At 42.2% G+C, this 27,319-nt stretch overlaps 1 protein-coding gene across 1 annotated transcript in view; it reads right to left on the reverse strand.

Annotated features, from left to right (window-relative positions):
- LOC132821011 (ribose-phosphate pyrophosphokinase 2-like) overlaps window positions 1–26,655 on the reverse strand; it is a 38,798-nt gene extending 12,143 nt beyond the window's left edge. Inside the window, exons 1-2 of the mRNA XM_060833481.1 lie at window positions 26,438–26,655; window positions 13,445–13,628 (exon numbers count right to left, since the gene is read on the reverse strand). Coding sequence (XP_060689464.1) covers window positions 13,445–13,628; window positions 26,438–26,559 — 306 coding nt within the window. The 5' untranslated portion in view covers window positions 26,560–26,655. The remainder of the gene's footprint in view (window positions 1–13,444; window positions 13,629–26,437) is intronic.
- Window positions 26,656–27,319: the final 664 nt, after the last annotated feature.

Raw genomic sequence — 27,319 nt, forward strand, 5'->3', positions numbered from 1 at the left:
CAGACAACCAATTTGAAGCTGCAATTCTGTGGAACTTCATTTCAGTCACCATTAACAGGGTATTATTCTTGGAATGTTTTAGCTTTCTTGACTAACTCATGAAAAATCCTTTGCATTATACAGGAAAGTAAACGTAGGGCAGATTGGTAACAACCAGGAAACTGGAACTCAAGACTTTCAATTGAAGATAGGTTTGGTACGCAATCTCTTTTATAATACATTTTGTTAAGATTTCCAAGCATCTGCATTTTTGACAAGTCAGTTTCAAGCAAGGCACAAACCTACAAGAACAGAACTCAAAAACCAACAGGAAATTCCTGTATCACATCCAATGGAAAATACAAACTCATCGTCAATGTGCCTACTTGACGGTGTATATTTCACTCTCCCTCTGGTACTTGAATAATGTCCAAATGAAGACACAATAGCACTGGAGAATGGAACGTTGCCTAATTTTGACTGTTGGCATTGGTAATTTTCAAGTCAAACATACCAGTTATGTGTAGAATAAAGACTTTAACAATGTATTAAGTCATCCTAACTCCAACTTTACAGTAATTCTCATGACACTAGAAGAACACTGGACACAACTGCTACTAGTTCAAGGCTAGGCAAGACTAGTGTGCATCAAAATGGGAACACTTGTGTTATAACTCATTAACAAGAGACTAATCTGTTTAGTGAACTAATATGAGACAGATTTATAAACGTACTTGAGAATTTAGAAATCCTGATGAAATAATTTACTAAGTTTTAATAAGAATAAAGCACAGCAGCACAATTGTGCTCGTTTTTGACTCCGAATTCAGTTAAATGAGTAAAGCTTAAAAATGGCAATAAGCAGCCAGAAAGATTGACCAAGTATTTTTCACATACTAGCATGAAGTCCTTGTGCAGCACTTCACTGATTTTCAAAGAGAATTTTGTGTTAACTTCTATTTATTTCACCAAGAGAAACAATCCACTTAATTGAAGAAAACAAAAGTAACATTTAAACTGATGTTCAGCTCAGTCAATTTGTTGAAAAACATGTGAAATTAGTTTATCCTGCGTATCATTTAGACATTCTAGTCTTTTCAACAAGCATAATACAAAGGCTTCTTGTCAATGGCTATTAAACAAGCTGAATTTTCTTTATAAATATTACAACAGACCAGTTGTATTTGATATCAAAAGGGCCATTTTATTCTATTTTAGGAGTAAATTAGACATCTGAGCTACTCAATTAACTGAAAAATGAGATCTATTAATTCAGAAAACCCGAGGACTGTCGAGAGCCACTGATAAATGTTGGCGAGATGAATTCGCAAAAGCACAAATCATGGAAACAAATTTTAAACAGTAGTTGGACATAGCAACGTCCCTCAAGTGACAAATCATTAATATATTTGAACAATTTGTACTTAAGGTTTTTTGCTTGAGAAGTTGGAAGTTTACATTGTAGTTATCAGATTAACAAAATTATACTTTTATTTGCATAATTAGGAGAGAGAAGTCCATAAGATGCCGGAAATGTAGGCCATTTAGCCCATCAGCTCTGTTCTGCCTGCCCTGATAATCCATGGGCGGCACGGTGGCACAGTGGTTAGCACTGCTGCCTCACAGTGCCTGTAGACCCGGGTTCAATTCCCGACTCAGGCGACTGACTGTGTGGAGTTTGCACGTTCTCCCTGTGTCTGCGTGGGTTTCCTCCGGGTGCTCCGGTTTCCTCCCACAGTCCAAAGATGTGTGGGTCAGGTGAATTGGCCAAGCTAAATTGCCCGTAGTGTTAGGTTAGGGGTATGGGTGGGTTGCGCTTCGGCGGGTCGGTGTGGACTTGTTGGGCCGAAGGGCCTGTTTCCACACTAAGTCTAATCTAATCTAATCTAAACTCCACTTTCCTGCCTTTTCCCTTACAGCCCTTATTCACTTACTGATTGAAGATTTGTCTATTTCAGCCTTGAGTATATTTACAACTCAGTCTTGACAACCTTCTGTGGTAAAGAACTCTACAGATTCACATATGCTCTCACAATTTGCATCATGCAAATCAGGCAAGAGAGAAATCTGAATGTCTAAAGTTAAGAAAAACACACAAACCCTACTGCAATGAAAAGAACATTATTTGAGATCACTGGTAATCCACTAGGATGTACTTCAAATGATTTTAGGTCAAAATGCTTGACACTGAATTGCACAAATCAAAACACTAACTTTCTGATGTCAATTCTAACAGATGAACACAATGCAAACATTAACCTGTATAAAACTGTCATTACCAATAATTAATGGATGAGGTGATTTTAAAATATCAACCAGTTTAATAATTTGTACCCCAGAGTTAACCAAATTTTAAGGAAAGAATTCAGCCTGAATTTCCATGTGAATCATTAACTAAAACAAGATAATCTTCCAAACTCTCAACACCAGGTTATAGTCCAACAGGTTTATTTGGTAGCACTAGCTTTTGGAGCACTGCTCCATCAGGTGGTTGTGGAATATAAGATCATAAGACACAATTTATCACAAACGTTTAAAGTGCGATGTAAATGAAATTACATATTGAAAAAAAGATCTGGATTATTTGTTAACTCATCTTTCAGAATGAACATGTTGGTTCCAGTTCTTTCGTATGTAGAGTCATAGATGTATAGCATGGAAACAGACCCTTCAATCCAACATGTCCGTGCTGACCCAATCTAGTCCCACCTGCCAGCACCTGGCCCATATCCCTCCAAACCCTTCCCATTCATTTACCCATCCAAATACTTCTTAAATCTTGCAATTGTACCAGCCTCCATCACTTCCTCTGTCAACTCATTTCATATGCGTACTACCCTCTGCATGAAAAAGGTGCCCCTTAGTTCCCTTCTATATCTTTCCCTCACCCTAAACCTATGCCCTCTAGTTCTGGACTCCCTCACCCCAAGGAAAAGACGTTGCCTATTTATCCTATCCATGCCCCTCAATTTTGTATTGAGTGAAAAGGTCACCCCTCAACCTTTGACGCTCCAGGGAAAACAGCCCCAGCCTGTTCAGCCTCTCCCTATAGCTCAAATCTTCTAACTCTGGCAACATCCTTGTAAATCTTTTCTGAACCCTTTCAAGTTTCACAACATCCTTCTGATAGGAAGGAAACCAAAATTGCATGCAATATTCCAACAGTGGCCTAACCAATGTCCTGTACAGCCACAACATGACCTCCCAACTCCTGTACTCAATACTCTGATCAATAAAAGAAAGCATACCAACTCCTCCTTCACTATCTTATCTACCTGTGACTCTACTTTCAAGGAACTATGAACCTGCACTCCAAGGTCTCTTTGTTCAGCAACACTCTCTAGGACCTTACCATTAAGTGTATAAGTCCTAAAAGATTTGCTTTCCCAAAATGCAGCACCTCGCATTTATCTGAATTAAACCCCATCTGGTCAAGATCCTGATGTACTCTAACGTAACCTTCTTCGTTGTCCACTACATCTCCAACTTTGGTGTCATCAGCAAACTTACCAACTGTATCTCTTATGCTCGCATCCAAATCATTTATGTAAATGACAAAAGGTAGAGGACCCAGCACCGATCCTTGTGGCACTCCACTGGTCACAGGCCTCCAATCTGAAAAACAAGCCACCACCACCCTCTGTCTTCTACCTTTGAGCTAGTTCTTATCCAAATGGCTAGTTCTCCTATTTCATGAAATTTAACCTTCAAAGTTTGGGAGAAGATTTGTAGGTTGGGTGCTCGTTGTTGTGGTTCTGTTCGCCGAGCTGGGAATTTGTGTTGCAGAAGTTTCGTCCCCTGTCTAGGTGACATCCTCAGTGCTTGGGAGCCTCCTGTGAAGCGCTTCTGTGATCTTTCCTCCGGCATTTGTAGTGGTTTGAATCTGCAGCTTCTGGTTGACAGTTCCAGCTGTCCGTTGCAATGGTCGGTATATTGGGTCCAGGTCGATGTGTTTGTTGATTGAATCTGTGGATGAGTGCCATGCCTCTAGGAATTCTCTGGCTGTTCTGTTTGGCTTGTCCTATAATAGTGTTGTCTCAGTCGAATTCAAGTTGCTTGTCATCTGCGTGTGTGGCTACTAAGGATAGCTGGTCGTGTCGTTCCGTGGCTAGTTGGTGTTCATGGATGCGGATCATTAGCTGTCTTCCTGTTTGTCCTATGTAGTATTTTGTGCAGTCCTAGCATGGGATTTTGTAAACTACATTGGTTTTGCTCAAGCTGGGTATCAGTTCCTCACCAGAACGAAGGACCTGATTACATTGGTTTTGCTCATAATGGGTAGTGTACAAAATCCCATGCAAGAACTGCACAAAACACCACATAGGACAAACAGGAAGACAGCTCACGATCCGCATCCATGAACACCAACGACACGACCAGCTATCCTTAGTAGCCACACACGCAGATGACAAGCAACATGAATTCGACTGGGACAACGCTATGATTATAGGACAAGCCAAACAGAACAGCCAGGGAATTCCTAGAGGTATGGCACTCATCCATAGATCCAATCAATAAACACATCGACCTGGACCCAATATACCGACCCCTGCAACGGACAGCTGGAACTGACAACCGGAAGCGGCAGATTCAAACCACTACAAATGCCGGAGGAAAGATCACAGAAGCGCTTCACAGGAGGCTCCCAAGCACTGAAGATGTCACCTAGACAGGGGACGAAACATCTGCAACACAAATTCCCAGCTCGGCGAACAGAACAACGACAAATTTAACCTTGCTAATCAGTCTCCCATGGGGAACTTTATTGAACGCCTTACTGAAGTCCATATAGATCACATCTACTGCTCTGCCCTCATCAATCTTCTTTGTTACTTCTTCAAAACACTCAATCACGTTTGAGAGACATGATTTCCCACATTGACTATCCCTAGTCAGTCCTTGCCTTCCCAAATACACGTACATCATGTCCCCCAGGATTCCCTCCAACAACTTGCCCACCACTGATGTCAGGCACACTGGTCGATACCTCCCTGGCTTGTCTTTACTGCCCTTCTTAATGAGTGGCACCACGTTAGCCAACCTCCAGTCTTCCGGCACCTCACGTGTGACAATCGATAATACAAATATCTCAACAAGAGATCCAGCAATCACTTCCCTAGTTTCCCACAAAGTTCTAAGGTACATCTGATCAGGTCCTGGGGATTTATCCAGCTTTATACATTTTAAGATATCCAGCACTTCCTTCTCTGTAATGTGGACATTTTTCAAGGTGTCACCATCTATTTTCCTACTTTCTATATCTTCCATATCCTTTTCCACAGTAAATACTGATGCAAAATACTCGTTTAGTATCTCCCCAGTTTTTTGCGGCTCCACACAAAGGCCGCCTTGCTGATCTTTGAGCCTTTGGATGAGTGCCATGCCTCTAGGAATTCTCTGGCTGTTCTGTTTGGCTTGTCCTATAATAGTGTTGTCCCAGTCGAATTCATGTTGCTTGTCATAGAACATAGAACATAGAACATAGAAGGATACAGCGCAGTACAGGCCCTTCGGCCCTCGATGTTGCGCCGACCGAGTCCTACCTAACCTATACTAGCCCAATAACTTCCAAATGCCTATCCAATGCCCGCTTAAATGAACATAAAGAAGGAGAGTTCACCACTGATACGGGCAGGGCATTCCATGAACTCACAACCTGCTGTGTGAAGAATCTACCCCTAACATCTGTCCTATACCTACCACCCCTTAATTTAAAGCTATGTCCCCTAGTAACACCTGACTCCATTAGCGGTAAAAGGTTCTTAGTATCTACCCTATCTAAACCCCTAATCATCTTATACACTTCTATCAGATCTCCCCTAAACCTTCTCTTCTCCAATGAGAACAGCCCCAAGTGCCTCAGCCTTTCCTCATACGATCTTCCTACCATTCCAGGCAACATCCTGGTAAACCTCCTCTGCACTCGTTCTAAAGCTTCCACATCCTTCCTATAGTATGGCGACCAAAACTGCACACAATACTCCAGATGAGGCCTCACCAGAGTCTTATACAACTGCAACATGACCTCAGGACTCCGGAACTCAATTCCTCTGCCAATAAAGCCCAGTACACCATATGCCTTCCTCACAGCACTATTTACCTGGGTGGCAACTTTCAGAGATCTGTGTACATAGACACCAAGATCCCTCTGCTCATCTACACTACCAAGTAGCCTACCATTAGCCCAGTAATCCATCATCTTGTTATTCCTACCAAAGTGAACGACTTCGCACTTAGCTACATTGAATTCCATTTGCCACATTTCCGCCCAGCTCTGCAACTTATCTATATCCCGCTGTAACCTACCACTTCCTTCCTCACTATCCACAACTCCACCGACTTTCGTGTCATCCGCAAACTTGCTTACCCAGCTTTCAAGTCCTTCCTCTAGATCATTTATAAAGATAACAAAAAGCAATGGTCCCAAAACAGATCCTTGTGGTACACCGCTAGTAACTGCGCTCCAAGATGAACATAATCCATCAACTACTACCCTCTGTCTCCTTCCAGCCAGCCAATTCCTAATCCAAACCTCTAATGTATCCTCAATGCCATACCTCTGAAGTTTTAGCATTAGCCTACCATGGGGAACCTTATCGAACGCCTTACTAAAATCCATATACACAACATCTACTGCTTTATCCTCATCCACTTCCTTAGTCACCTTCTCAAAGAACTCAATAAGGTTTGTGAGGCACGACCTGCCCTTCACAAAACCATGTTGGCTATCCCTGATCACGTTATTCCTACCCAGATGTTCATAAATCTTATCCCTTACCATTCTCTCTAAGACTTTGCCCACCACTGAAGTCAGACTCACTGGCCTATAGTTACTAGGGCTATCCCTACTCCCTTTCTTGAACAATGGGACCACATTCGCTATCCTCCAGTCCACTGGTACTATTCCCGTTGACAATGACGACATAAAAATCCAGGCCAATGGCTCTGCTATCTCCTCCCTAGCTTCCCATAGGATCCTGGGGTAAATGCCATCAGGCCCAGGAGACTTATCTATATTCATCCTTTCCAATATTCCCAAAACCTCTTCCCTGCATATTTCCAGGGCATCCATTCTAATTATTTGTGATTCCATATTCACATCAGCAACAGTGTCCTGTTCCTGAGTGAATACTGATGAAAAGTACTGATTTAATGTCTCTCCAATCTCCTCCGCCTCCACACACAACTTCCCACTACTATCCTTGACTGGACCGATACCTACCCTAGTCATCCTTTTATTCTTGATATACCTATAGAAAGCCTTTGGGTTTTCCCTAATCCTACCAGCTAAAGACTTTTCATGTCCCCTTCTCGCTTTTCTTAGCTCCCTCTTTAGCTCCTTCCTGGCTACCTTATAACTCTCAATCGCCCCTACTGAACCTTCACGCCTCATCTTTACATATGCCGCCTTCTTCCCTTTCACAAGGGACTCCAATTCCTTACTAAACCACGGCTGCCTCACAAGGCTCTTTACACCATGCCTGACTGGTACATACCTATCGAGGACACGTGGATTCACGAGGATCATCTGCGTGGATTCTCCTTAATTCAAATGCCACAACTATTTCATGTCCCCTTTTTGCCCTCCTGATTTCCGTCTTAAGCATATGCCTATTGCCTTTATACTCTAAGGATTCACTCGATCTATCCTGTCTATACCTGACATATGCTTCCTTCTTTTTTTTAAACCAAACCCTCAATTTCTTTAGTCATCCAGCATTCCCTATACCTACCAGACTTTCTTTTCACCCTGACAGGAATATACTTTCTCTGGATTCTAGTTCTCATTTCTAAGGCTTCCCATTTTGCAGACGTCCCTCTACCTACCAACATCTGCCCCCAAACAGCTTTTGAAAGTTCTTGCCTAATACCTTCAAAATTTGCCTTTCTCCAATTTAGGACTTCAACTTTTAGATCTGGTCTATCCTTTTCCATCACTATTTTAAATCTAATGGAATTATGGTCGCTGGCCCCAAAGTGCTCCCCCACTGACACCTCAGTCACCTGCCCTGCCTTATTTCCCAAGAGTAGGTCAAGCTTTGCACCTTCCCTAGTAGGTACATCCACATACTGAAACAGACCATTTTCTTGTACACACTAGAATCCCTCTCCATCTAAACCTTTAACACTAGGCCAGTCCCAGTTGATGTTTGGAAAGTTAAAATCCTCTACCATAACCACCTTATTATTCTCATAGATAGCTGAGACCTCTTACATGTTTGTTTCTCAATTTCATTCTGACTATTAGGGAATCTATAATACAATCCCAATAAGGTGCTCATCCCTTTCTTATTTTTCAGCTCCTCCCAAATAACTTCCCTGGATGTATTTCCAGGAATATTCTCCCTCAGCACAGCTTAATGCTATCCCTTACCAAAAACGCCACTCCCCCTCCTCTCTTGCCTCCCTTTCTTTTCCTTCCTGTAGCATTTCTATCCTGGAACATTAAGCTGCCAGTCCTGCCCATCCCTGAGCCATGTTTCTGTAATTGCTATGATATCCCAGTCCCATGTTCCTAACCATGCCGAGTTCATCTGCCTTCCCTGTTGGGCCCCTTGCATTGAAATAAATGCAGTTTACTTTATTAGTGCTACCTTGTAGGGACAAGCCTGCCCTGACTGTTTGACTCGCTTCTGTTCTCAATTGTACCAGTCTCAGATTGATCTCTTTCCTCACTATCTCCCTTGGTCCCACCCTCCGAGCAGCTCTAGCAAATTTCCCTGCCAGTATATTAATCCTCTTCCAATTTAGGTGCAAACCATCCTTGTTCAGGTCACTTCTACCACAAAAAAGATTCCAATGATCCAAAAATGTGAATCCTTCTCCCATACACCAGCTCCTCAACCATGCAATCATCTGCTCTATCCTCCTATGCCTACCCTCACTAACTCGTAGCACTGGGAGTAATCTGGGTATTACTACTCTTGAGGACCTCCTTTTAAATTCCTGCCTAACTCTTTAATCTCTTTTCAGAATCTCAACCGTTTTCCTTCCTATGTCGTTGGTTCCAATGTGGACAAATGACTTCTTGCTGGCCCCTCGCCCCCTTGAGAACATTCTGCATCCTGCGAGACATCCTTGACCCTAGCACCAGGAAAGCAACACACCATTCTGATTTTTCGCTGCTGGCCACAGAAATGTCTGTCTGTATCTCAGACGGGAGAGTCCCGTAGCACAATTGATCTCTTGGAACCAGACGTACCCCTCGTTGCATTAGAGCCAGTATCAATACCAAAAACTTGGCTGTTCGTGCTACGTTCCCCTGAGAATCCATCACCCCCTACATTTTCCAGATGGAAAAAAAATCGCAGAACTTTTTAAAAGTTACATTCTCAAGTGAACGTTAACAATAGGTTTGCCCAGATAATGAGCTTACATTTAAGGTGTGAGCCTGCCCTGCATGAGACTATTTGTGCCCTAATGTCCAGACTGATTCTAACCCAAAAAAACTGATTTACAGAATCTTTCACGGACTCACGGAGTTTTGAGTAAAATAAAATGTAATTCTGCATTTACACATTCACCCCTCAGACTTCTATGCATGGCCGCACGTGTGTATGTGCCTATGGGGGCGCGGAGGGAGTGTGTCTGTGTACCAAACAAACCACTTCAGTAAAACAGAAGTCATCTCAACTACTTGGGTTACACTTTAATCCTTTCAAGGATGAACTATAAACAGCCCCTTTGAGCACCAAGTTTCCCAAACTAAACTAGTCCCACATGCCTGCATTTGGCCTATGTCCCTCCAAACCGTTGCTATTCCTGTACTTATCCAAATGTCTTTTACATGTAACTGTACCTGCATCCACCACTTCCTCTGGCAGTTCATTCCACACACTAAACACCATAGTGTGAAGAAGTTGCCACTTAGATTTAAAGCAGACCTTTCTCCACTCACCTTAAAAAAATATGCCCCCTAGTTTTGAACTGAAGCAGAATTAGCATATGCACACTGTAGGCAGTTACTTCAATAAATATCATACAAGTTTAAAAGCATTTTCCTCCTTATGAATAGGGGTGGAAAGGAGTGGGTCAAGGTGAGATCACCAGATTTGACAATACAAATTATCACTATCAAAGTGACAAAAACATAAACAAGCAAATAGCTTTTTATTTCATCCGAACAATTCTCCTCTAAATTGGGTAATCTTGACAGATACAGAGGATGTTGGCTTTGACAGCTCAAATCATCTATCACTCATTTGTCCACATTACTTTCCAAAAGTATGGTCTAACTACACGGAGAAAAATTGTTGTTTTAGAAATTTACCAGAAATCAAATGCCTTGAAAGCAAACTTCACATCAGACTTAGAGACGACACGAACTGGTGAAAGATTTTGAAGCTAAGGTCATAGTGACTGAAGTATGCAGTGGTTGGAGAGACGCTATTGAACATTTCCACAGACTTTAAGACAGACAAGTAGCAGAATATATAACTAGATTGTGACTGTCCAAAATCATTTCATGTACAGAGTAGCAGAAAAATTCACATCAGTCAGATTGTCTCTAGCATCAGATTCCTGAGGTGAAGGGTCTAGCTTTAACACAGCCGTTTACTTGTCACAAAAGTCAGTGGCTATTACTCATGTTATACCTATTTTTCAATATTAATTGAGTTAATCCTCAAAGAATCTTTCAGAGTCAGAGTCAATCTGTAGAGGTAAACTAATTATTCCCTCCTCACTGGGAGAGAGCCATCATACTTTATATAGTTTCTAACTTGCTTCTGAAAGAAAATTGTTCCTATTCATGAATTGCAAACAGTTTCCAGTCAAGACCAGCACCCTTAAACGTTCCCTTCCCTGCAACCTCCACAAGCAGTTACCCCTGAACAGTTGCATCAGGTTACCATGCAATCAGATAGAATAACAGTTCATACAAACAGAATCCATGACACCAAAAGCAAAAGATTGGTGTGCAAATATTGACTGTGGAGCAGGCCAACGTCAGAAATACCATGACAGCAACTAATGTTATATAGCAATGAACGTGATAAACATTTAAAATGAATTAGCCAACAGTGCTCTGGTACATATATCAATATCTGAACAGATTGTTTCCAACTTGTAAAAAGTCTACTTTTTCAAAAAAAAGGTATTGTGCAAATAGTAACTCTAATATTGGCTGTATTAAAAAAAAACTGAAAAATGTTGACAGAAGAGCAATGACCAAATATACTAACAGGAAAACGAAGTTTGAGATGAAAAGCACAGACTACCCAAGATCTTTGGAATACGTACATTCAAGTAGTAAGATTATACTTCAGTATCACAGGGCATTGGTGAGACTACATTGGGGGTACAGTTACAGTATTATATCTTTGTAAATCTTTATTTAAGGAAGAATGGATGTGTGTTGGAAGCAGTTCAGAGGTTCAATTGATCTGCAATAGGAAGGGTGTTCTGAAACCTAAGGGGATGTGGAAAAGATTTCCAAGGATGTTGCTGGGGTTGGAAGGTTTGAGCTATAGTGAGAGGCTGACAAGGTTGGGCTATTTTGCCTAGAAGTCGAGGGGTGATCTTCATAGAGGTTTATCAAATCATGAGGGGCATGAATAGGGTGAATAGCCAAGGTCTTTTCCCCAGGATAGAGGAGTCCAAAACTAGAGGATATAGGTTTATGAGAGGGGCAAGATATAAAAGGGACCGAAAGGGGCAACATTTTTTACAGAGTGGGTGGTGCATGTATGGAATGAGCTGCCAGAGGAAGTGGTGAAGGTGGTATAATTACATGATAGTTACATGAATTGAAAGGATTTAGAGGGATATGGGCGAAATGCTGACAAATGGGACTAGATTATTTTAGGATGTCTGGTCGGCATGGATGAGTTGGACCGAAGGGTCTGTTTTTGTGCTGTACATCTCGATGACTGACTAGAATAGTATGGCTGGTTGGCATGGAGGAGTTGGACAGAAGGTCTTTTCTTTAGTATGATTCTGGCTCTGACTAATATCTGAAGATGGCATGTTATCTTGTGAAGAAGGCAAGGCTTGTATCCTATGGAGTTTCATAGACTGACAGATGGCTTGATTAATGAAAAGAATAGGTTCTTGGTAAGCAAGGGGTGAATGGGGTTAGGCAGGAATGTAGATGAGGTAACAATGGTTCAGAACACATGGACTCCTTTCCATTCAAAACCTATGTATCGTATGTATGAACAGGAATGAAAGGTTATACAGGAACTGTATACATTATTAGGTCAGCCGTAACATGAGTACTGTACACAGTTCTGATCACCTCATCAGAGAAAGAATGTAATTATATTAGAGAAAGTGCAGATATGAACTGTGAGGATGTTGTCTTGACTCTGAAAATATAACCAAAGAAACAATGGCTCAGTGGTTAGCACTGCTGTCTCACAGGACCAGGGACCCAGGTTCGATTCCATCATTGGGCGACTGTCAGTGTTGATTTTGCACAAATCTCTCTGTCTGTATGGGTTTTCTCCGGGTGCTCTGGTTTCCTCCCACAATCCAAAGATGTGTAGGTTAGGTGAATTGGTCACGCTAAATTGCCCACAATATTCAGGTATGCATAGGTTAGGTTCATGAGTCGGGGTAAATGTAGACTAATAGGGTAAGGGAATGGGTCTGGGTGGGATACTCTTCAGAGGGTCAGTGTGGACTTGTTGGGCCAAATGGCCTGTTTCCACACTGTAGGGATTCTGTGATTCTAAGAAAGATTGGATACATTGGGGTTGCCCACCTTGGAACAAAGAGTTTTGTGGTATTCAAGGTTGTGAGGGCATATTTATCTTCGCATCAATGTCAGCGACTAAGGAGCATAAACTTAAACTGATTGTTAAAAATATTAGAGGGATAGTAGTAATACTAATAACCAGAGTAATAACTTTTTTCCCTAGAGGGTGGTTGGGGTCTCGAACTCATTTTGTGAAACAGCAATAGATGTGGAAGCCCTCAACCTATTTTAAAGCAACTGCCTAGATATGAACCTTAGCTGTAGTCCTTTCACATGGAAGACCAAATATGAAAAAGTGGGATTAGGCGGACGGATTCAGTTCTTAGTTTGTGCAGAAAGGATGGGGCAAATTCTGTACTGCAATTTTCACAAAATTCTGAACAGCATTTCAAAAACATGCTTTGGAAATATTCTTTACCAAAAACTATTTTAAAACAATCATCTTGATGAACAAAAGGCAAAATCTCAACAGGATATTCAGGAATTCGTAAAAAAAAAAGTGCAAGAATTGCCATTCATGAGTTGCCAGATAAAAACCATAATCTGTGGAGTTAATGGAATCAAGATTTCTCCCCATAAAATGTTTTCAATTATACTTCACCTAGGCACACTGTTTTTCCCCATAAATGAAGTTAACTGCAACTATCTTAATTGAACCTGTCATTGTTTTACTACATATTTGTTCTAGGAATCATATTGTGCATCAGTTTCCTCTCATCTCTCCTACAATCCAACAAGAAACCACCAACCAAAAAACTCTGTTACCTTGTCTTTTTTGTCTTGTCGCGCATAGGGAAAACAAGGAATAACTGCAGTGACTCGAGAGGATGATGCAAATTTGCAGGCATTGATCATGATTAACAGCTCTATCAAATTATCATTGATTTCCCCACAGCCACTTTGGATTATGTATACATCTTCTCCTCGCACACTCTCCCCAATTTCCACACTGCAAAACAAAACAAAATAAAATGGATGAGTCATTACTTTAAGAAAGCTCCACAAAAGAGATTAAAAACACTATTCATTTTCCAGATAAGTGCTGTTGAGAGGTCAATGTTTTGTCAGGTATTTGGACTAAAAAATGCAGTTTAAAACAAGGTAAAATGGAGCAGGTAACTTCCTACAATTTGTGCCAAGTGTATATCAATGTGACTTGGCTGCCCAGGGAACTGGGGCTCAGGTCACGTTCTATTTCACACCCGAAAGAATATGCAATGGAAGAAAGTGAAACCGAAGCCAGTGTCAGCACAATGGAAAAAAAACTGTTCTCTGTTAGCAACCAGAGCATCAGCATTTCTCAAGTCAAAGAATATAAATTTAAGGATGCTGGAAGAAACTTCAAATTGAATCCTGCAAAGACCCAGATTCTGTCGAAAGCACACTAAGGCGGCAGTTTTGGGGATGACCCAGGAAGTGGTAGTGGTTTTGCCATGTAAGGAAGTGAGTGGAGGAGGGATGACAATATATTTTATTATTTTGCGTATTAGTTAATAGCAGTCCCAGGCACGGTTGCCCAATTTGTCACAGTTCCAAACTCTTAAGGTTCCAAGTGAGGAGGGGGGAAACAAACTAGCTCCCATTCTTAAAATGCCCCCCAAATTATTGTGAGATCCCTGAATTGATCCCATTTCATAAATGAATTGGTCTCTGCATGAATGCTATTGCTACCTATAAATAAAGTAGCTTGTTCCATAACTATTGCCATTTAAGATGTTTAACCTAATAGATATCTAGATCAGGTTAAACAATCTGAACGTAATGCTCAAAGATGGGTGCCTGCTGCACTGTATGATTTTATGAAAGTTAAAAATGTTGTATGGACAAGGAATATCTTCACTGCAACTATGTACCGGGGCTTTCAAAAAAAAAATTATAGCTCTGCCTGAAGCTAAAACTGCCCGAAAGGAAAACCAAATGGCTGATGTTCACTTCTTCTGAATGAAGTAACTTAGCTCTACTGTTGTTTCCCAGCATTCCATAAGTGGGATATAATACATATGTTGCGTTGCTTCATATAATATTTTAAATTTAGAACTTCTGCTAGATTTTCCAATGACTTAGGATTCTTCATGAAACAAAAGTAATATTAACTTAGGGAGGAGACTTGCTCTGGTTGAAAAATTAAAAGTGGAGTCTGAGGATTTTTGCATCACTTGGTCACTAAACCAAGACAAATTTTTTTTAAGCATCAAAAAGCCACTCAACGATAAGTTTATTAAACAGACTCATTGTAGTAAAAATTACTTTTTTAGCAACTCAAATTCTCAGGTGTAAGTACACTTAATCCAACCGAGAAATGGAAGGGGGGGGGGGGGGGGGCGGGGGGAGAGAATATGGCCAGGTATTCCACAGCCAATCATCATCAATTACTTACAGCACCTTCAACAAAATAAAGCATTCCAAAGCACTTCACAGGAAGATTACAAAACAAAGTATTATGTTGAGTCGCACAAAGAGATATTAGCTAAGATGGCCTGGAGCTTGCTGAAGGAGGTAAGCTTTAAAAAGTGGAGTATAGAGTGGCCTAAAGGTGTACGCAGGGTATTCCAGAGTTTGGAGCCAAACAACAAAGCGTGCAGCGATTAAAATTAGAGATGGCTAGAAGCTCAAATTGAATGCAGATATCTCAGAGGGCTGAGAAGCTGGAGGAGATAGGTAGAGTCAAGACCACAAAAGGGATTTGAAAGTAAGGATAGCATTTTAAAGCCAAGATGTTGCATGATCAGGATCCAAGGAAGGTCAGTGAGCAACAGGGTAATAGGGGAATGGGACTTCTGAGAGTTAAGACATGGCCAGCACAGTTTTAGATAACTTCAAATCTGTAAGTGGTAGAATGTGGAAGATCTGCCAGATGTATATTGGAATAGCACAGAGCAGTAGTAATGAAGGCATGAATGAAGCTTTCAGTTACATAATGAAACAAGGCAAAAGTCAGGCCATATTATAAAAGGTACAAATAGGTTGTTTTAACCATAGAACAAATAGAAGGTTAAATGCTCGCCTGGAAATGAAATATGATACTAAAGATACAAACAAACTGATTTAAGATCAGATTATTGCCAGGAAGATTAATGGAGTCTGTAGCTAGGGAACAGTGTTTGAGAGATTTAAATTAAACAAAATTTAGGTTCAGTTACAGAATGGAAGGGGCACAGCACGATTGCAATGACACCATTCAACTTAAAGACTTTCAAGGAAGGGATTACAGTTTTGAAAAGAGTATTTTATTTTCGGTCTGCTTTTTTTTCCATTTGCAGTTATAGAAGTAATATCAACAAAAAGGTAAAAACCAATAAAGCTCCTCCTCTGCCACAGTTCTTCTACATTTGCTAAATGTGTAAACAGGATAGAGAGCACAGGAACACTTGTGGATTAACTGCTTTTTTGGAGGATCAGCAATGACCTGATGCATTAAGCAGTCTTCTCTGCATTGTAACAATTCTATAATGTATCATCAATGTTCCGCAGAAATAGCAATGCAACATTCACAAAAGCAACAATCCCAGGGAGAACTTCAGTAACGGTGAAATATTAGTTTGAACTAAATGGGGTCTTGCCACCTAATGTTTCCAGTTGGCCAATACAAAACTTACTATGCCCAAACAGAGGCAGCTTTCTTTGAATTACTAAAACTTCTAATGTAGGATGCAGGCTGTGCCAGTATTTGATGCCTATCCTTAAATGCTCTTGAACTGATGCGTCTACTAGCCTCAAAAATAGATTAGCGAATCAGAGATTTTTACCACAAATTTTTTTAATTCCAGATGTTACTGAATCCAGATTTCACTACATTTTTTCAGTGAGATTTGAAAGTATGTCTCCAGAACATTATCAGTCAAATGACATTACCACTACATCATCTTATTTGCCACACCATGAGATGAGTAATCAAATTGAGATTTGGCTCTCCATACAGTTCACCTACCTTCACAGTACTGGTTTGATACAGGCCTATTTTATATATTGACCGTTGTTGGTTTGTAGTGAATTAGTCACCATATAATCCAATTTTTAATTACGTGATTACGTAAATATTACAAATCACTGACTGTCATAATCTGTCAACCAAACCAGTAACTACTAAAGAATAAAACGTAAATTGTTCTTGCCTTATGACAGAAAATTGAGGTAACAAAGTTAGAAATAAAAAAAAGTAACTATGCATGTTGCCAGAAGTAACCAAAGTCAGATTACCCTACAAAACCAGATTTGAATATTCCCACCGTGGACTTATGCCTCTGCTGTGTCTCTCAAGCAGCAAAGTTTACTTTAAGCAACAACAAAACAAAACCACAACTGGCTGCAACAAGCTGGAGAAATGAAATCTCTCATCAGTCAACTGCTTTTAGTGACATTTTGCAGCTCTTCTCAAAACTTACAAAGCTTGGTTTTAATTATATGTAGTTGAATCATAGCACAGTACGTAGAACAAATTGATAATTGGTATTCGGTCAGAACTTTCCCTTTCCACGAGTTTCAACTTAACCAGCCACTAATTAGTTTCACATGGATTTTCATTCATTCTAACTGGGCTCTGAACAGACGTCCTTTCAGAGAATAGCAGTTCTGGAATCTATCCTCTTTCATCCGGAATCATATAAAACATGCTGACGGCCCGGTCCATGACAGAATCTAGCCAAGCTGAGATATAGATTGATGTCAATCACAAATTTGCAGAGATATGCAAGCCATAATCTTTGAACTACTGTACATACAGCCCAGCCATTCTGTCCCACTTATGATGCTTATTCATTATTCATGGTGTTTACATTTTGTGGGCCAAAGATTTAGAAACGAGATTTTGGAATGTATTTATCAGAACTGTCACTTTAATACCACAATCTATTTGTAATGAAAACCTATAGGGGCCAGGAAATTTTACAGCACATTTACCTTCCAAGAGGGCCAAATACCAAATGTAGGCCATAAAAACAGGAAGCTTGACCACTCAGTCTTATCGCACTGTCATGACAGTGCAGCTGTCATTTAAAGCAGCTTTACGCCACGAACATGACAGCCCCGCAACTGAATCTCAAACTTTGCACAAGTTTGTATATTCAGTCCTCATTGTCCACTTATTTGTTACCTGTGGATTCGCATACTCAGAGGTCAGACCCAAACCCCATTCTCATTAGTTTGCCTTTGAAAAAGAAAGGACTACAATTGGTTTACCAAGGAGTGGTACCTGTGTTTTTGTTAAACAAGGAAGCCCTTGTCCCATCCCTCATGGATAAAATGGCTTGAGCATAGAGATATAAAATATAAATTTCACCCATCACACCAGTGCACTGCATTCTTCTGTCCAAGACAAAATTTGTATCCAGTAACTAAAATCAGTAACTGCTCACCAGCCAGATACAGTCAAAAAGTACAAAATTAAGCAATGTTACTTAATCATAGCATTTAGTGGCATCTCCATTGGTTCAGGACATTTCTTTTGCAGCTACTGAACAGAGAAGATCATGTAAATTGCAGCTTTTCCAGTTCTGAAAGCAAAGACTCTGTAGTCATACTAGGCTAACACAAGCACATACTCTTCATACTATGATTAGGAAGGAAATGTCCCAATAGTTTGTCACAGGCACTATGTTTGCCCTTGTTCCTTTTCAGGGTTACAATCCTTGTGACACATCCATGATATGACCACCTCCCTCCAGAGACTGAAGTTTATGTAAGTTTGTAGGAGTGCAGGTTTCCCATGTTTGATACATTCAGGCAGTATTACATTAGCACCAGGCTCTTTGCTCATTGCAAGCAAGTCAAATACCATTAAGGATTTGGCACCTATCTCTGCCATGACATGTTTTGTATAGTGTCTAGACCTTCCTTGGTGAAGGAATTCCACAAAAAGTAAAACTCAAAGTAGTGTGCCATCATCTGTCCAACTGTGTATGGCATTTGGTGACAGCTTCCTGATCTTTCTTTTTGATAGCCAAATTCTTTGATGAACGTTGATTTCATTTCTTCAGAATTTCCTCTAGCATTTCCTGGGTTGAAGAGGTATTTGGATATTCTAGTAATATTTTAACCAATATTCTTGGGGCACTACTTAATAGTTTGTTCACTTTACACAGCTTAATGCAGTCATCTTGCATGGATCTCTGTCAATTAATTGAGTGTATTGCGTGGCTTTCAGGTTCCATCATTGTGCGTCAGCCTTGAACCATTTACATTTTTCCACTCTTGCTCAGAGACTGCCTGCTCAACTGAGCCGAGGAAATGATTTTCAAAACTAGGTCGCTAGTATGGCTGATGGCACTCTGCTTGCAATGAAAAGCTTCAAGGATTGCATCCGAAACCTACTGTACGCAAGAGAGTGATCTGTACCAGTTGGTCTTATGATAGCTGAGAATGTAGTTCTGACTCACATCTAGTATCCAATTGGTTTAAATGTCCTGATCTTGAATGTCTCCAGGACACACAGCACCATAGTATGTTCTGAAGGAGGTGCAAGTAACAGAAAGCTCATGGTAGAAGCAAACCTCAACTAATATCTGTCCCTTCCCAGGCCACAATATCAGAGATAGGATGGGCATGTCTTTGTAACACTCATGTTGTAGTACAGTTGACTTTTAATCGCTCTCTGAAATAGCGTAGTAAGCCACTGAGCTCAAGGTCATGCTAGCAATGCCTATATCTATGACTGAAGAAAGAAAATAAATCTCCATGAATTACTGATGTTCTGATTTGGAGATTCTACAGATAGAAGTGGCAAATTCTTCAAAGAACTGTGGGTTCTTTATGCTGTGTCGCCTCTGGAACGCAATAAAACTCTGAAGTAAAGGCTTTCATGAGGTTAACTAACTCTGAGTGGGAGGTAGATGGAGAGAATATGTCTTAAACCAGCTTTTTTGGGGTGGGAGAGATTTGTTTCAATAAGGAGAACAGTACATTTCTTAAACCAAAGAAAACACACTTCTGATGTGTTTCCTCTGCCTGATGGACATGTAATTTTTAAAATTTCAGTGATCCACTCTCAGCAAGACTCATCTCTCGCAGTTCAGACTACCAAGTTCCATATCAATCACTGCTGTTTTGTACACATTATTAATGAGCTACACATTGACTGTCAAGCCTGTGCATACGCTCCTAATCAAAAAATGGTTTTCTTTTTATTGGTTTAATGCTATGGATTTGGTTCACTTGTTAAGCACATAACCTTAGCTTCAAACACTCACTGAAGCAGATGGGCCACAGTGTGTCAGTGCCCTACTGATCAGACACTGCCCAATGTGAGGTGGGCAGTGGCTGACCAATGGGATGTAATGATGCCTGCCACCACTGCAGACAGTACACAACAACCAGACTTTTTGTCCAAGTTTACTCCCTTTGCCTTCAACTCTCCCTAAGTGTCCTGAAAGCTAAGGAACTTTGGCTCATGAATGCCAAGGTATGTTAAAGTATCAGCAGTTTGGACACTATAAATTGGTACCAAATGTTTGGAGTTCCTCTTGGAGGTTTAGCTTTGCGCCACAAGAGACCCAATTTCTCTGCGATGTCATGAGGAGGCACAGCTACTGACAGAAGTTATTTACTAACAAGGAGAGCCTTCACAACTGGCTCTCTTCATGGTGCTGCTGTGCATTGGCTAAAAATAGGACAACCCGTACATCAAAGCTGGAAGAATGCTAACTCTCCTTATTCACACACTATACACATCACTGGATGCACATTGACCAAATATTTACCCCTCAACTAACATTAACATTGATCTGATCATTTCTGTCAGTCAATAATATTTGTGCAAAATGGCTCTCGCCTTTCTCAAAATTGTAACATCACTTTACACATGCAGAGGCTGTCAAACATACCACAATAACATTATGAAAGATCCAACGTCTATACATGGTGTACATCCACCACACGTCTGCCATCAAACTTAAGTACTGTGCCTTATTAGAGAATAAAATGTGATTAACTTTTGTTTGCATTTGTCTTCAAAGCTTTATTCAAAAATATTTATTAATATAGTTCTCTCAAGACAATAAACAATACTGATTCAAACTGAGAATGAAGAGGGAGAAGAAATCCAAGAGCATAATAGGAGAAAATTTGCTGACACACTATATTAGAAGGTTGAATTTCAGGTTTTATTAAATAAAGTTGTGGACTGAGCAGAGATACATTTATGTTGAGCAGAAGCTATCAAAGTGCTTGTGGGAAAAGGACTGAAAGGTTTGTTGAAAATATGAGATGAAAGGTTGAGAGAAGACATGTGGAGCTTAAACACCAACAATGTGCTGAATTTTTATAATTCCAGTGACATATTCATACTCAATTTACAATTACCTCCAGTGGAACATAGATAGCAGTCAAAGTAATAAAAAGAACATTTCTCAAGTGGACCAGTCAGATTTCAATAAAGAAATAATACTGGGCAACTAACAATTGAAGTAAATTTCATTCATCCAAATTATGTGACAAACATAACATTGTTTGGGTATGTTTATAAGCATTAAAAGAGAATAAATTGGGCAATAAATTATTCTGATGGTTTCAAGTAGTACTAAAGGAAAGCAATTTTGCATAAAATACTTGGATTGATTGTCACACTTTGGCATGGGAGGATTGGAGATTCTGTTTGAAATATCCTGATTGGCAGAATACCAGGTATCTTTACAGTGTTTAAGTAGTGCTTTTGATGGAATAAAATATCACAAGGAAATTACAAAACAGTGTGTCCATTACATAATGAGGTGATAGTAAGTGAACTAAAGCTTGGTCAGGAAGAACTTCTAAAGGATGAAAAAGGGGTAGAGAGTTTTGGCGAGGGAAATAATGGTTGGGGTCCAAGCAGCTAAAGCCATGGATAGGCATGGAAGGGGCCAGAATTAGATGAGTGTGGGTATGTAGGATTGGGAAAGGTGAGTCCATCAAGGCATTTGAAAGAAGGTCAGAATTTTAAAAACAAGGCATTGCTTAACTAGGAGTCACTGTGGGTCAGTAAGTATAGTGTGGACTAAGAGGTATGGTCTTTGAGATGAACAGTTAAGTCAAGATCTTGTCCAATTATTCAAGGCAACTTCCAAGATACAATTGTAAAAGAGCAGGGGCTACATCACCAGCAATTTTAGCTTAGACGATGAACTGAAAAGATATAGCTAGATATAGTGTAGAAGAGCAGAGAGATCTTGGTGCTCATGTACATAGATCCTTGAAAGTTGCTACCCAGATTGATATGGTTGTTAAGAAGGTATACGGTGTGTTAGTTTCATTGATAGTGGGATTGAGTTTCGGAGCCACAAGGTCACATTGTAGCTGTACAAAATTCTGGTGTGGCCGCACTTGGAGTATCGCCTACAGTTCTGGTCACCACATTATAGAAAGGATGTGGAAATTTTGGAAACGACTCAGAGGTGATTTACTAGGATGTTGCTTGGTAGGGAGGTATGGTATTATGAGGAAAGACTGAGGGACTGGAGGCTGTATTCATTAGAGAGAAGGTGGTTGAGAGATGACTTGAAACTTTTTAAGATAATCAGAGGGTGGACAGTGAGAGCCTTTTGCCTTGGATGGTGATGGCTAGCAAGAGGGGACATAGCTTTGAATTGAGGGATGATAGATATAGGACAGAATTACTCAATAGTAGGAACGCCCTGCCTGCACCAATAGTATACTTGCCAACTTTAAGGGTATTTAAATGGTCATTGGATAAATATATGAATGAAAATGGAATAGATGGGCTTCAGATTGGTTCCACGGGTCAGTGCAAAACTGAGGGCCTGAACTGTAACGTTCTACGGTTATGATGGGAGTACTGTGTTCAGTTGTGGCTGCTACATGATACAAATGATGTGACTGCCCTACAGAGGGTGCAGGGCAGATTCAGCAAGATGTACCTAGACTGCAACAGCACAGATATGAAGAGAGACTGTGTAGGCTAGGAGTGCTTTCCTTAAAATAGGGGGAGCTAAGATGGGACCTGATAAAGATTTATCAAACTATGAAGGGGGCGGGGTGGGGGGCACATAAGGGGAAAGATTTTTCTTAGCTCCCTTAATAGAGTGATCAATAACTGGGGATATAGACACAAAATAAAAGGCAGCATATTTAGAAGGGATTTAAGGAAGGATTATTTCACCCAAAGTGTAGTGGGTATACGATACCCATTACATGAGAGGATAGTAGTGATGGGAATCACTTCAACATTCATGAAGTTAGATGATCACTTGAAATGCCATAGTAATAGGCCAAGTCCTGGAAAATGGCACTAAATCGGTGCGTGGTGACAAACATCTCATGATCACAGTTGTGGTTCAATAACGTTGTATTGAGAGCACCTCCTAGCTAGCAAACCCTTTCAGATACAGATTCAGAAGTTTCAGAAAGATTTCCTCAAAGCCTACAATTATGGAGATGATCATAATGCATCATTATATATGTAAGATTTCTCAATACTGATTTTTCAAAACAAAATTTAAATTCAAGGAATGGATTCCAGTTTAAAAGTAAGCTTGAGACATTGAGTTAAGGCAGGAACTGGATAGAGGCACAAAACAAAAATAGTGAGTGTTAAGTTGCAGTAACAGGTCATTTTTTTTTGTAAAGATCGATGCCAGACCACTATTTACCTAGATCATTGTTTGCTTCATGATTTTGAAAGAGCATTAGCTTTCACATGGGCATACAGTGCTATTTTAAACAAAGTTCACTAATCCATGTAACTCTTATAAAATGAGCAAACGTTTGGCAGCCTAATCCATGCCAGACAAGCCTTAACTTGTCCTTGCTAAACTAAAGGGACCTATAGCCTCAAACACTGGCAGCATTATGTATTATAGTTTACAATGCACATTACTAACAGCAACAACTGCCTTTAAAAATTGCTGAACACTTGTCACTAAGCTTTAAATGTAAAGTTAATCATTAATCTCTTATTTCACTTTTGCAGCAGTTTGCCAAAACTTCAGCTGCTAACCTTCTACTCACATCAGAAAGCAGTGAGAAAATAGAGAATGATATTTTTGAAAAAATGGCAATTTATAAGTCACCTTCAATTCCTTTCAAAGCTGCATCGTCTTGTTTGCCACTTTTTTATTAATGGGAATAATTGCTTTCCATCAACTGTCAGGTAATTCACAATTTTAAAGACTCTTATCAAATCTGCTCTCATCACTTTCCCCAAGGTCACTATATAACTTTCACTTGAATGTCATCTTCAAACTGCAAGTCTCTTCAAAGACTAATTTAATTAATCCCCAAAACTCATTATGTGCAGATCATTTTATTTTGAAACTTAGTGTTCTCGTACAGATGAGCAACTAAGTTATTAACCCAGGCTTAGAAAATCATTGCCTCAATTTGAAAGTTCAGACATTGTTATCCTAAATTATAGCATAGTTTTCCTTCAATCACATCAGAAATACAGTAAAAGATTATTCTTCCAAACATTAAGAATTAGAACTGTTTTAAGTAATCATATGATTTTTGAAATGTTAATTTCATCTTGCTGCATTAATTATATTGACCCTGTGAAGTAAGTGAATCACAACGCAAACACTAGGTCATTGAACCAATTAAAGCTTGGATAAACAATTTTCCATTGTATCCTCACATTTCTGATTACAGAAAGATCTTCCAGAATCACACTGTTCTTGGTTTGTAGATACATTTTGGCCAGAAAGCGTTAATTTCCCTCTCCCACCTTAATACTTACAAATCCCGCAAAACAAAATAACTTTCAATGATTTGCATATTTAATATGAATAAACATCTAAATGTCCTTTATAATCTTTATAAAGAAAAGAAAACAAAAAAATGGATGTCAATAAACTAAGACTATTAAAGAGGTGCAATTTAAATACTGCCTTACGAAATGGAGCGAAGGAATTCTAAATTCCAGTTTATAAAGCTGAAGATATAGTCTAAACACTGTCAATTTCTGCTACCTGCTGTGCAAACTAATTCACGTTTAAATAAGACGTGGAGATGCCGGAGTTGGATTGGGGTGGACACGGTCAAGAATCAAATGAAACACATTTATCTGATTACCAACAGGTTTATCTGAAATGGCAAGCCTTTGGAGCTCAGCTCCGTCCTCATGCGTCTTTGTAAACAAAAAGTTAACAACTTTAAAACTAGCTGCTCTTGTTGAATTCTTTAGTCAGTTAGGAGGTAGACTACTAATTAAAATGCAAAATCCAGATTCCTTTCAAGTCTTTGTCTCTTGATAATTAAAGGTTTTATCAATATACAAGAGTTACACTTTACTCCCCCCACAAACACCCTGATGATAATTGAAGTAGATACCTGTGTACTGCAAATGACAACAGAATTCCAAACCAACCCTCACTCCCCACCCCTTCATGCAGAGCTGAAGGCATTTTGCTGGTAAGGTACTGTACGTGCTTCCACTACCACGGGTCGCTCTCCAGCGAATTCACTTCTGAGCCCTGATCATCACTGCGATGGATCACCAACACTGCTCGCTGGGCACCCTTCGCATTCTCAGCGGGACGAGCAGGGAAAATAAAAAGGAGGGCTGCCTTTCCTCTCCTAACTCGCCGTGACAAGACTAATGTGGGGTTGAAATAGCTGAGTAGCGCTGGCGGAGTAGTTATAAAGACAGAGAGAGAGAGAGTGTGTATACGTGTGAACTCTGCTGCCAGTCTCGACCATGACAGGAAGGTGGATGGGGAGGCTGAGTGCCTCACATGTCCTCATGACACAGGGGTTGGTGGCATGAAGAGCGGGAGAAGACAAGGCTGGGGACTAACAGGGCTTTGGCAGAGAGGGGTGAGACAAGAGAGAGAGGGGAGGGGGGGTGACAGAAGGGAGTGGGGGGGTGACAGAAGGGAGTGGGGGGGGAGAGACAGAGGCGAGTGTGTGGGGGGGGAGAGACAGAGGCGAGTGTGTGGGGGGGGGGGGAGAGACAGAGGCGAGTGTGTGGGGGGAGAAGAGACAGAGGCGAGGTGGGGGGGGGGGGGAGAAGAGACAGACCGGAGGGGGGGGTGGAAGACAGACGGGAGTGGGGGGGGGGGTGGAAGACAGACGGGAGTGGGGGGGGGGTGGAAGACAGACGGGAGTGGGGGGGGGGGGTGGAAGACAGACGGGAGTGGGGGGGGGTGGAAGACAGACGGGAGTGGGGGGGGGGTGGAAGACAGACGGGAGTGGGGGGGGGGTGGAAGACAGACGGGAGTGGGGGGGGGGTGGAAGACAGACGGGAGTGGGGGGGGGGGAAGACAGACGGGAGTGGGGGGGGGGGAAGACAGACGGGAGTGGGGGGGGAGACAGACGGGAGGGGGGGAGACAGACGGGGGGGGGGGGAGAGATAGACGGGGGGGGGAGAGACAGACGGGAGGGGGGGGAGAGACAGACGGGAGTGGGGGGGGAGACAGACGGGAGTGGGGGGGGAGACAGACGGGAGTGGGGGGGGGAGACAGACGGGAGTGGGGGGGGGGAGACAGACGGGAGTGGGGGGGGGAGACAGACGGGAGTGGGGGGGGGAGACAGACGGGAGTGGGGGGGGGAGACAGACGGGAGTGGGGGGGGAGACAGACGGGAGTGGGGGGGGAGACAGACGGGAGTGGGGGGGGAGACAGAGAGAGATACAGAGAGATGGGGGAAAGATAGGGGGGAGAGGGAGAGAGAGAGAGAGAGAGAGAGAGATGGGGGGGGGGGTCCCATTCCCCCGCCTGCCAGGGCCAGGCCGTGTGGTCAGGGATGACTGTGAGCTCTCCCGCCCAGACTCAGGCCCAGTCCTCAGGCCTAGACTGTCAGGGCACACTCGGGGACTCCCCCCCGGGGTACACTCACCATGTCTCCTGGTTACTGAATTTCTTGGTCACCACTTTGCCAAGCTCCAGGCCCAACCTATCGGCCACCCGCTGGGACAGGTCGTGGTGCGAGCTGCCGCTGAACAGCACGATATTCGGCATTGTTGCTGCTGAGAGAGAGCGAGTCACTGAGAATCAGTCTCCAGCATCTCTCCCACTCTCACTCACACAGCGATGCTGGGATCCTCCTCCTCCTCCTCCGGCCAGAGAGGAGGCCCGCCCCCAGACACGGACCGCCCAATCAGACCCCGCCCCCAGACACGGACCGCCCAATCAGACCCCGCCCCCAGACACGGACCGCCCAATCAGACCCCGCCCCCAGACACGGACCGCCCAATCAGACCCCGCCCCCAGACACGGACCGCCCAATCAGACCCCGCCCCCAGACCCGGACCGCCCAATCAGACCCCGCCCCCAGACACGGACCGCCCAAACAGACCCCGCCCCCAGACAGGGACCGCCCAATCAGACCCCGCCCCCAGACACGGACCGCCCAAACAGACCCCGCCCCCAGACAGGGACCGCCCAATCAGACCCCGCCCCCAGACACGGACCGCCCAAACAGACCCCGCCCCCAGACACGGACCGCCCAGACAGACCCCGCCCCCAGACAGACCCCGCCCCCAGACACGGACCGCCCAGACAGACACCGCCCCCATACAGACCTCGCCCCCTGACAGACCCCGCCCCCAGACAGACCTCGCCCCCAGACAGACCCCGCCCCCAGACAGACCCCGCCCTCAGACAGACCCCGCCCCCAGACACGGACCGCCCAGACAGACACCGCCCCCATACAGACCCCGCCCCCATACAGACCCCGCCCCCGGACCGACCCCGCCACCTGACAGACCCCGCCCCCAGA

Source organism: Hemiscyllium ocellatum, chromosome 12 (genome assembly GCF_020745735.1).
Source record: "Hemiscyllium ocellatum isolate sHemOce1 chromosome 12, sHemOce1.pat.X.cur, whole genome shotgun sequence".
Classification (NCBI taxonomy): domain Eukaryota; kingdom Metazoa; phylum Chordata; class Chondrichthyes; order Orectolobiformes; family Hemiscylliidae; genus Hemiscyllium; species Hemiscyllium ocellatum.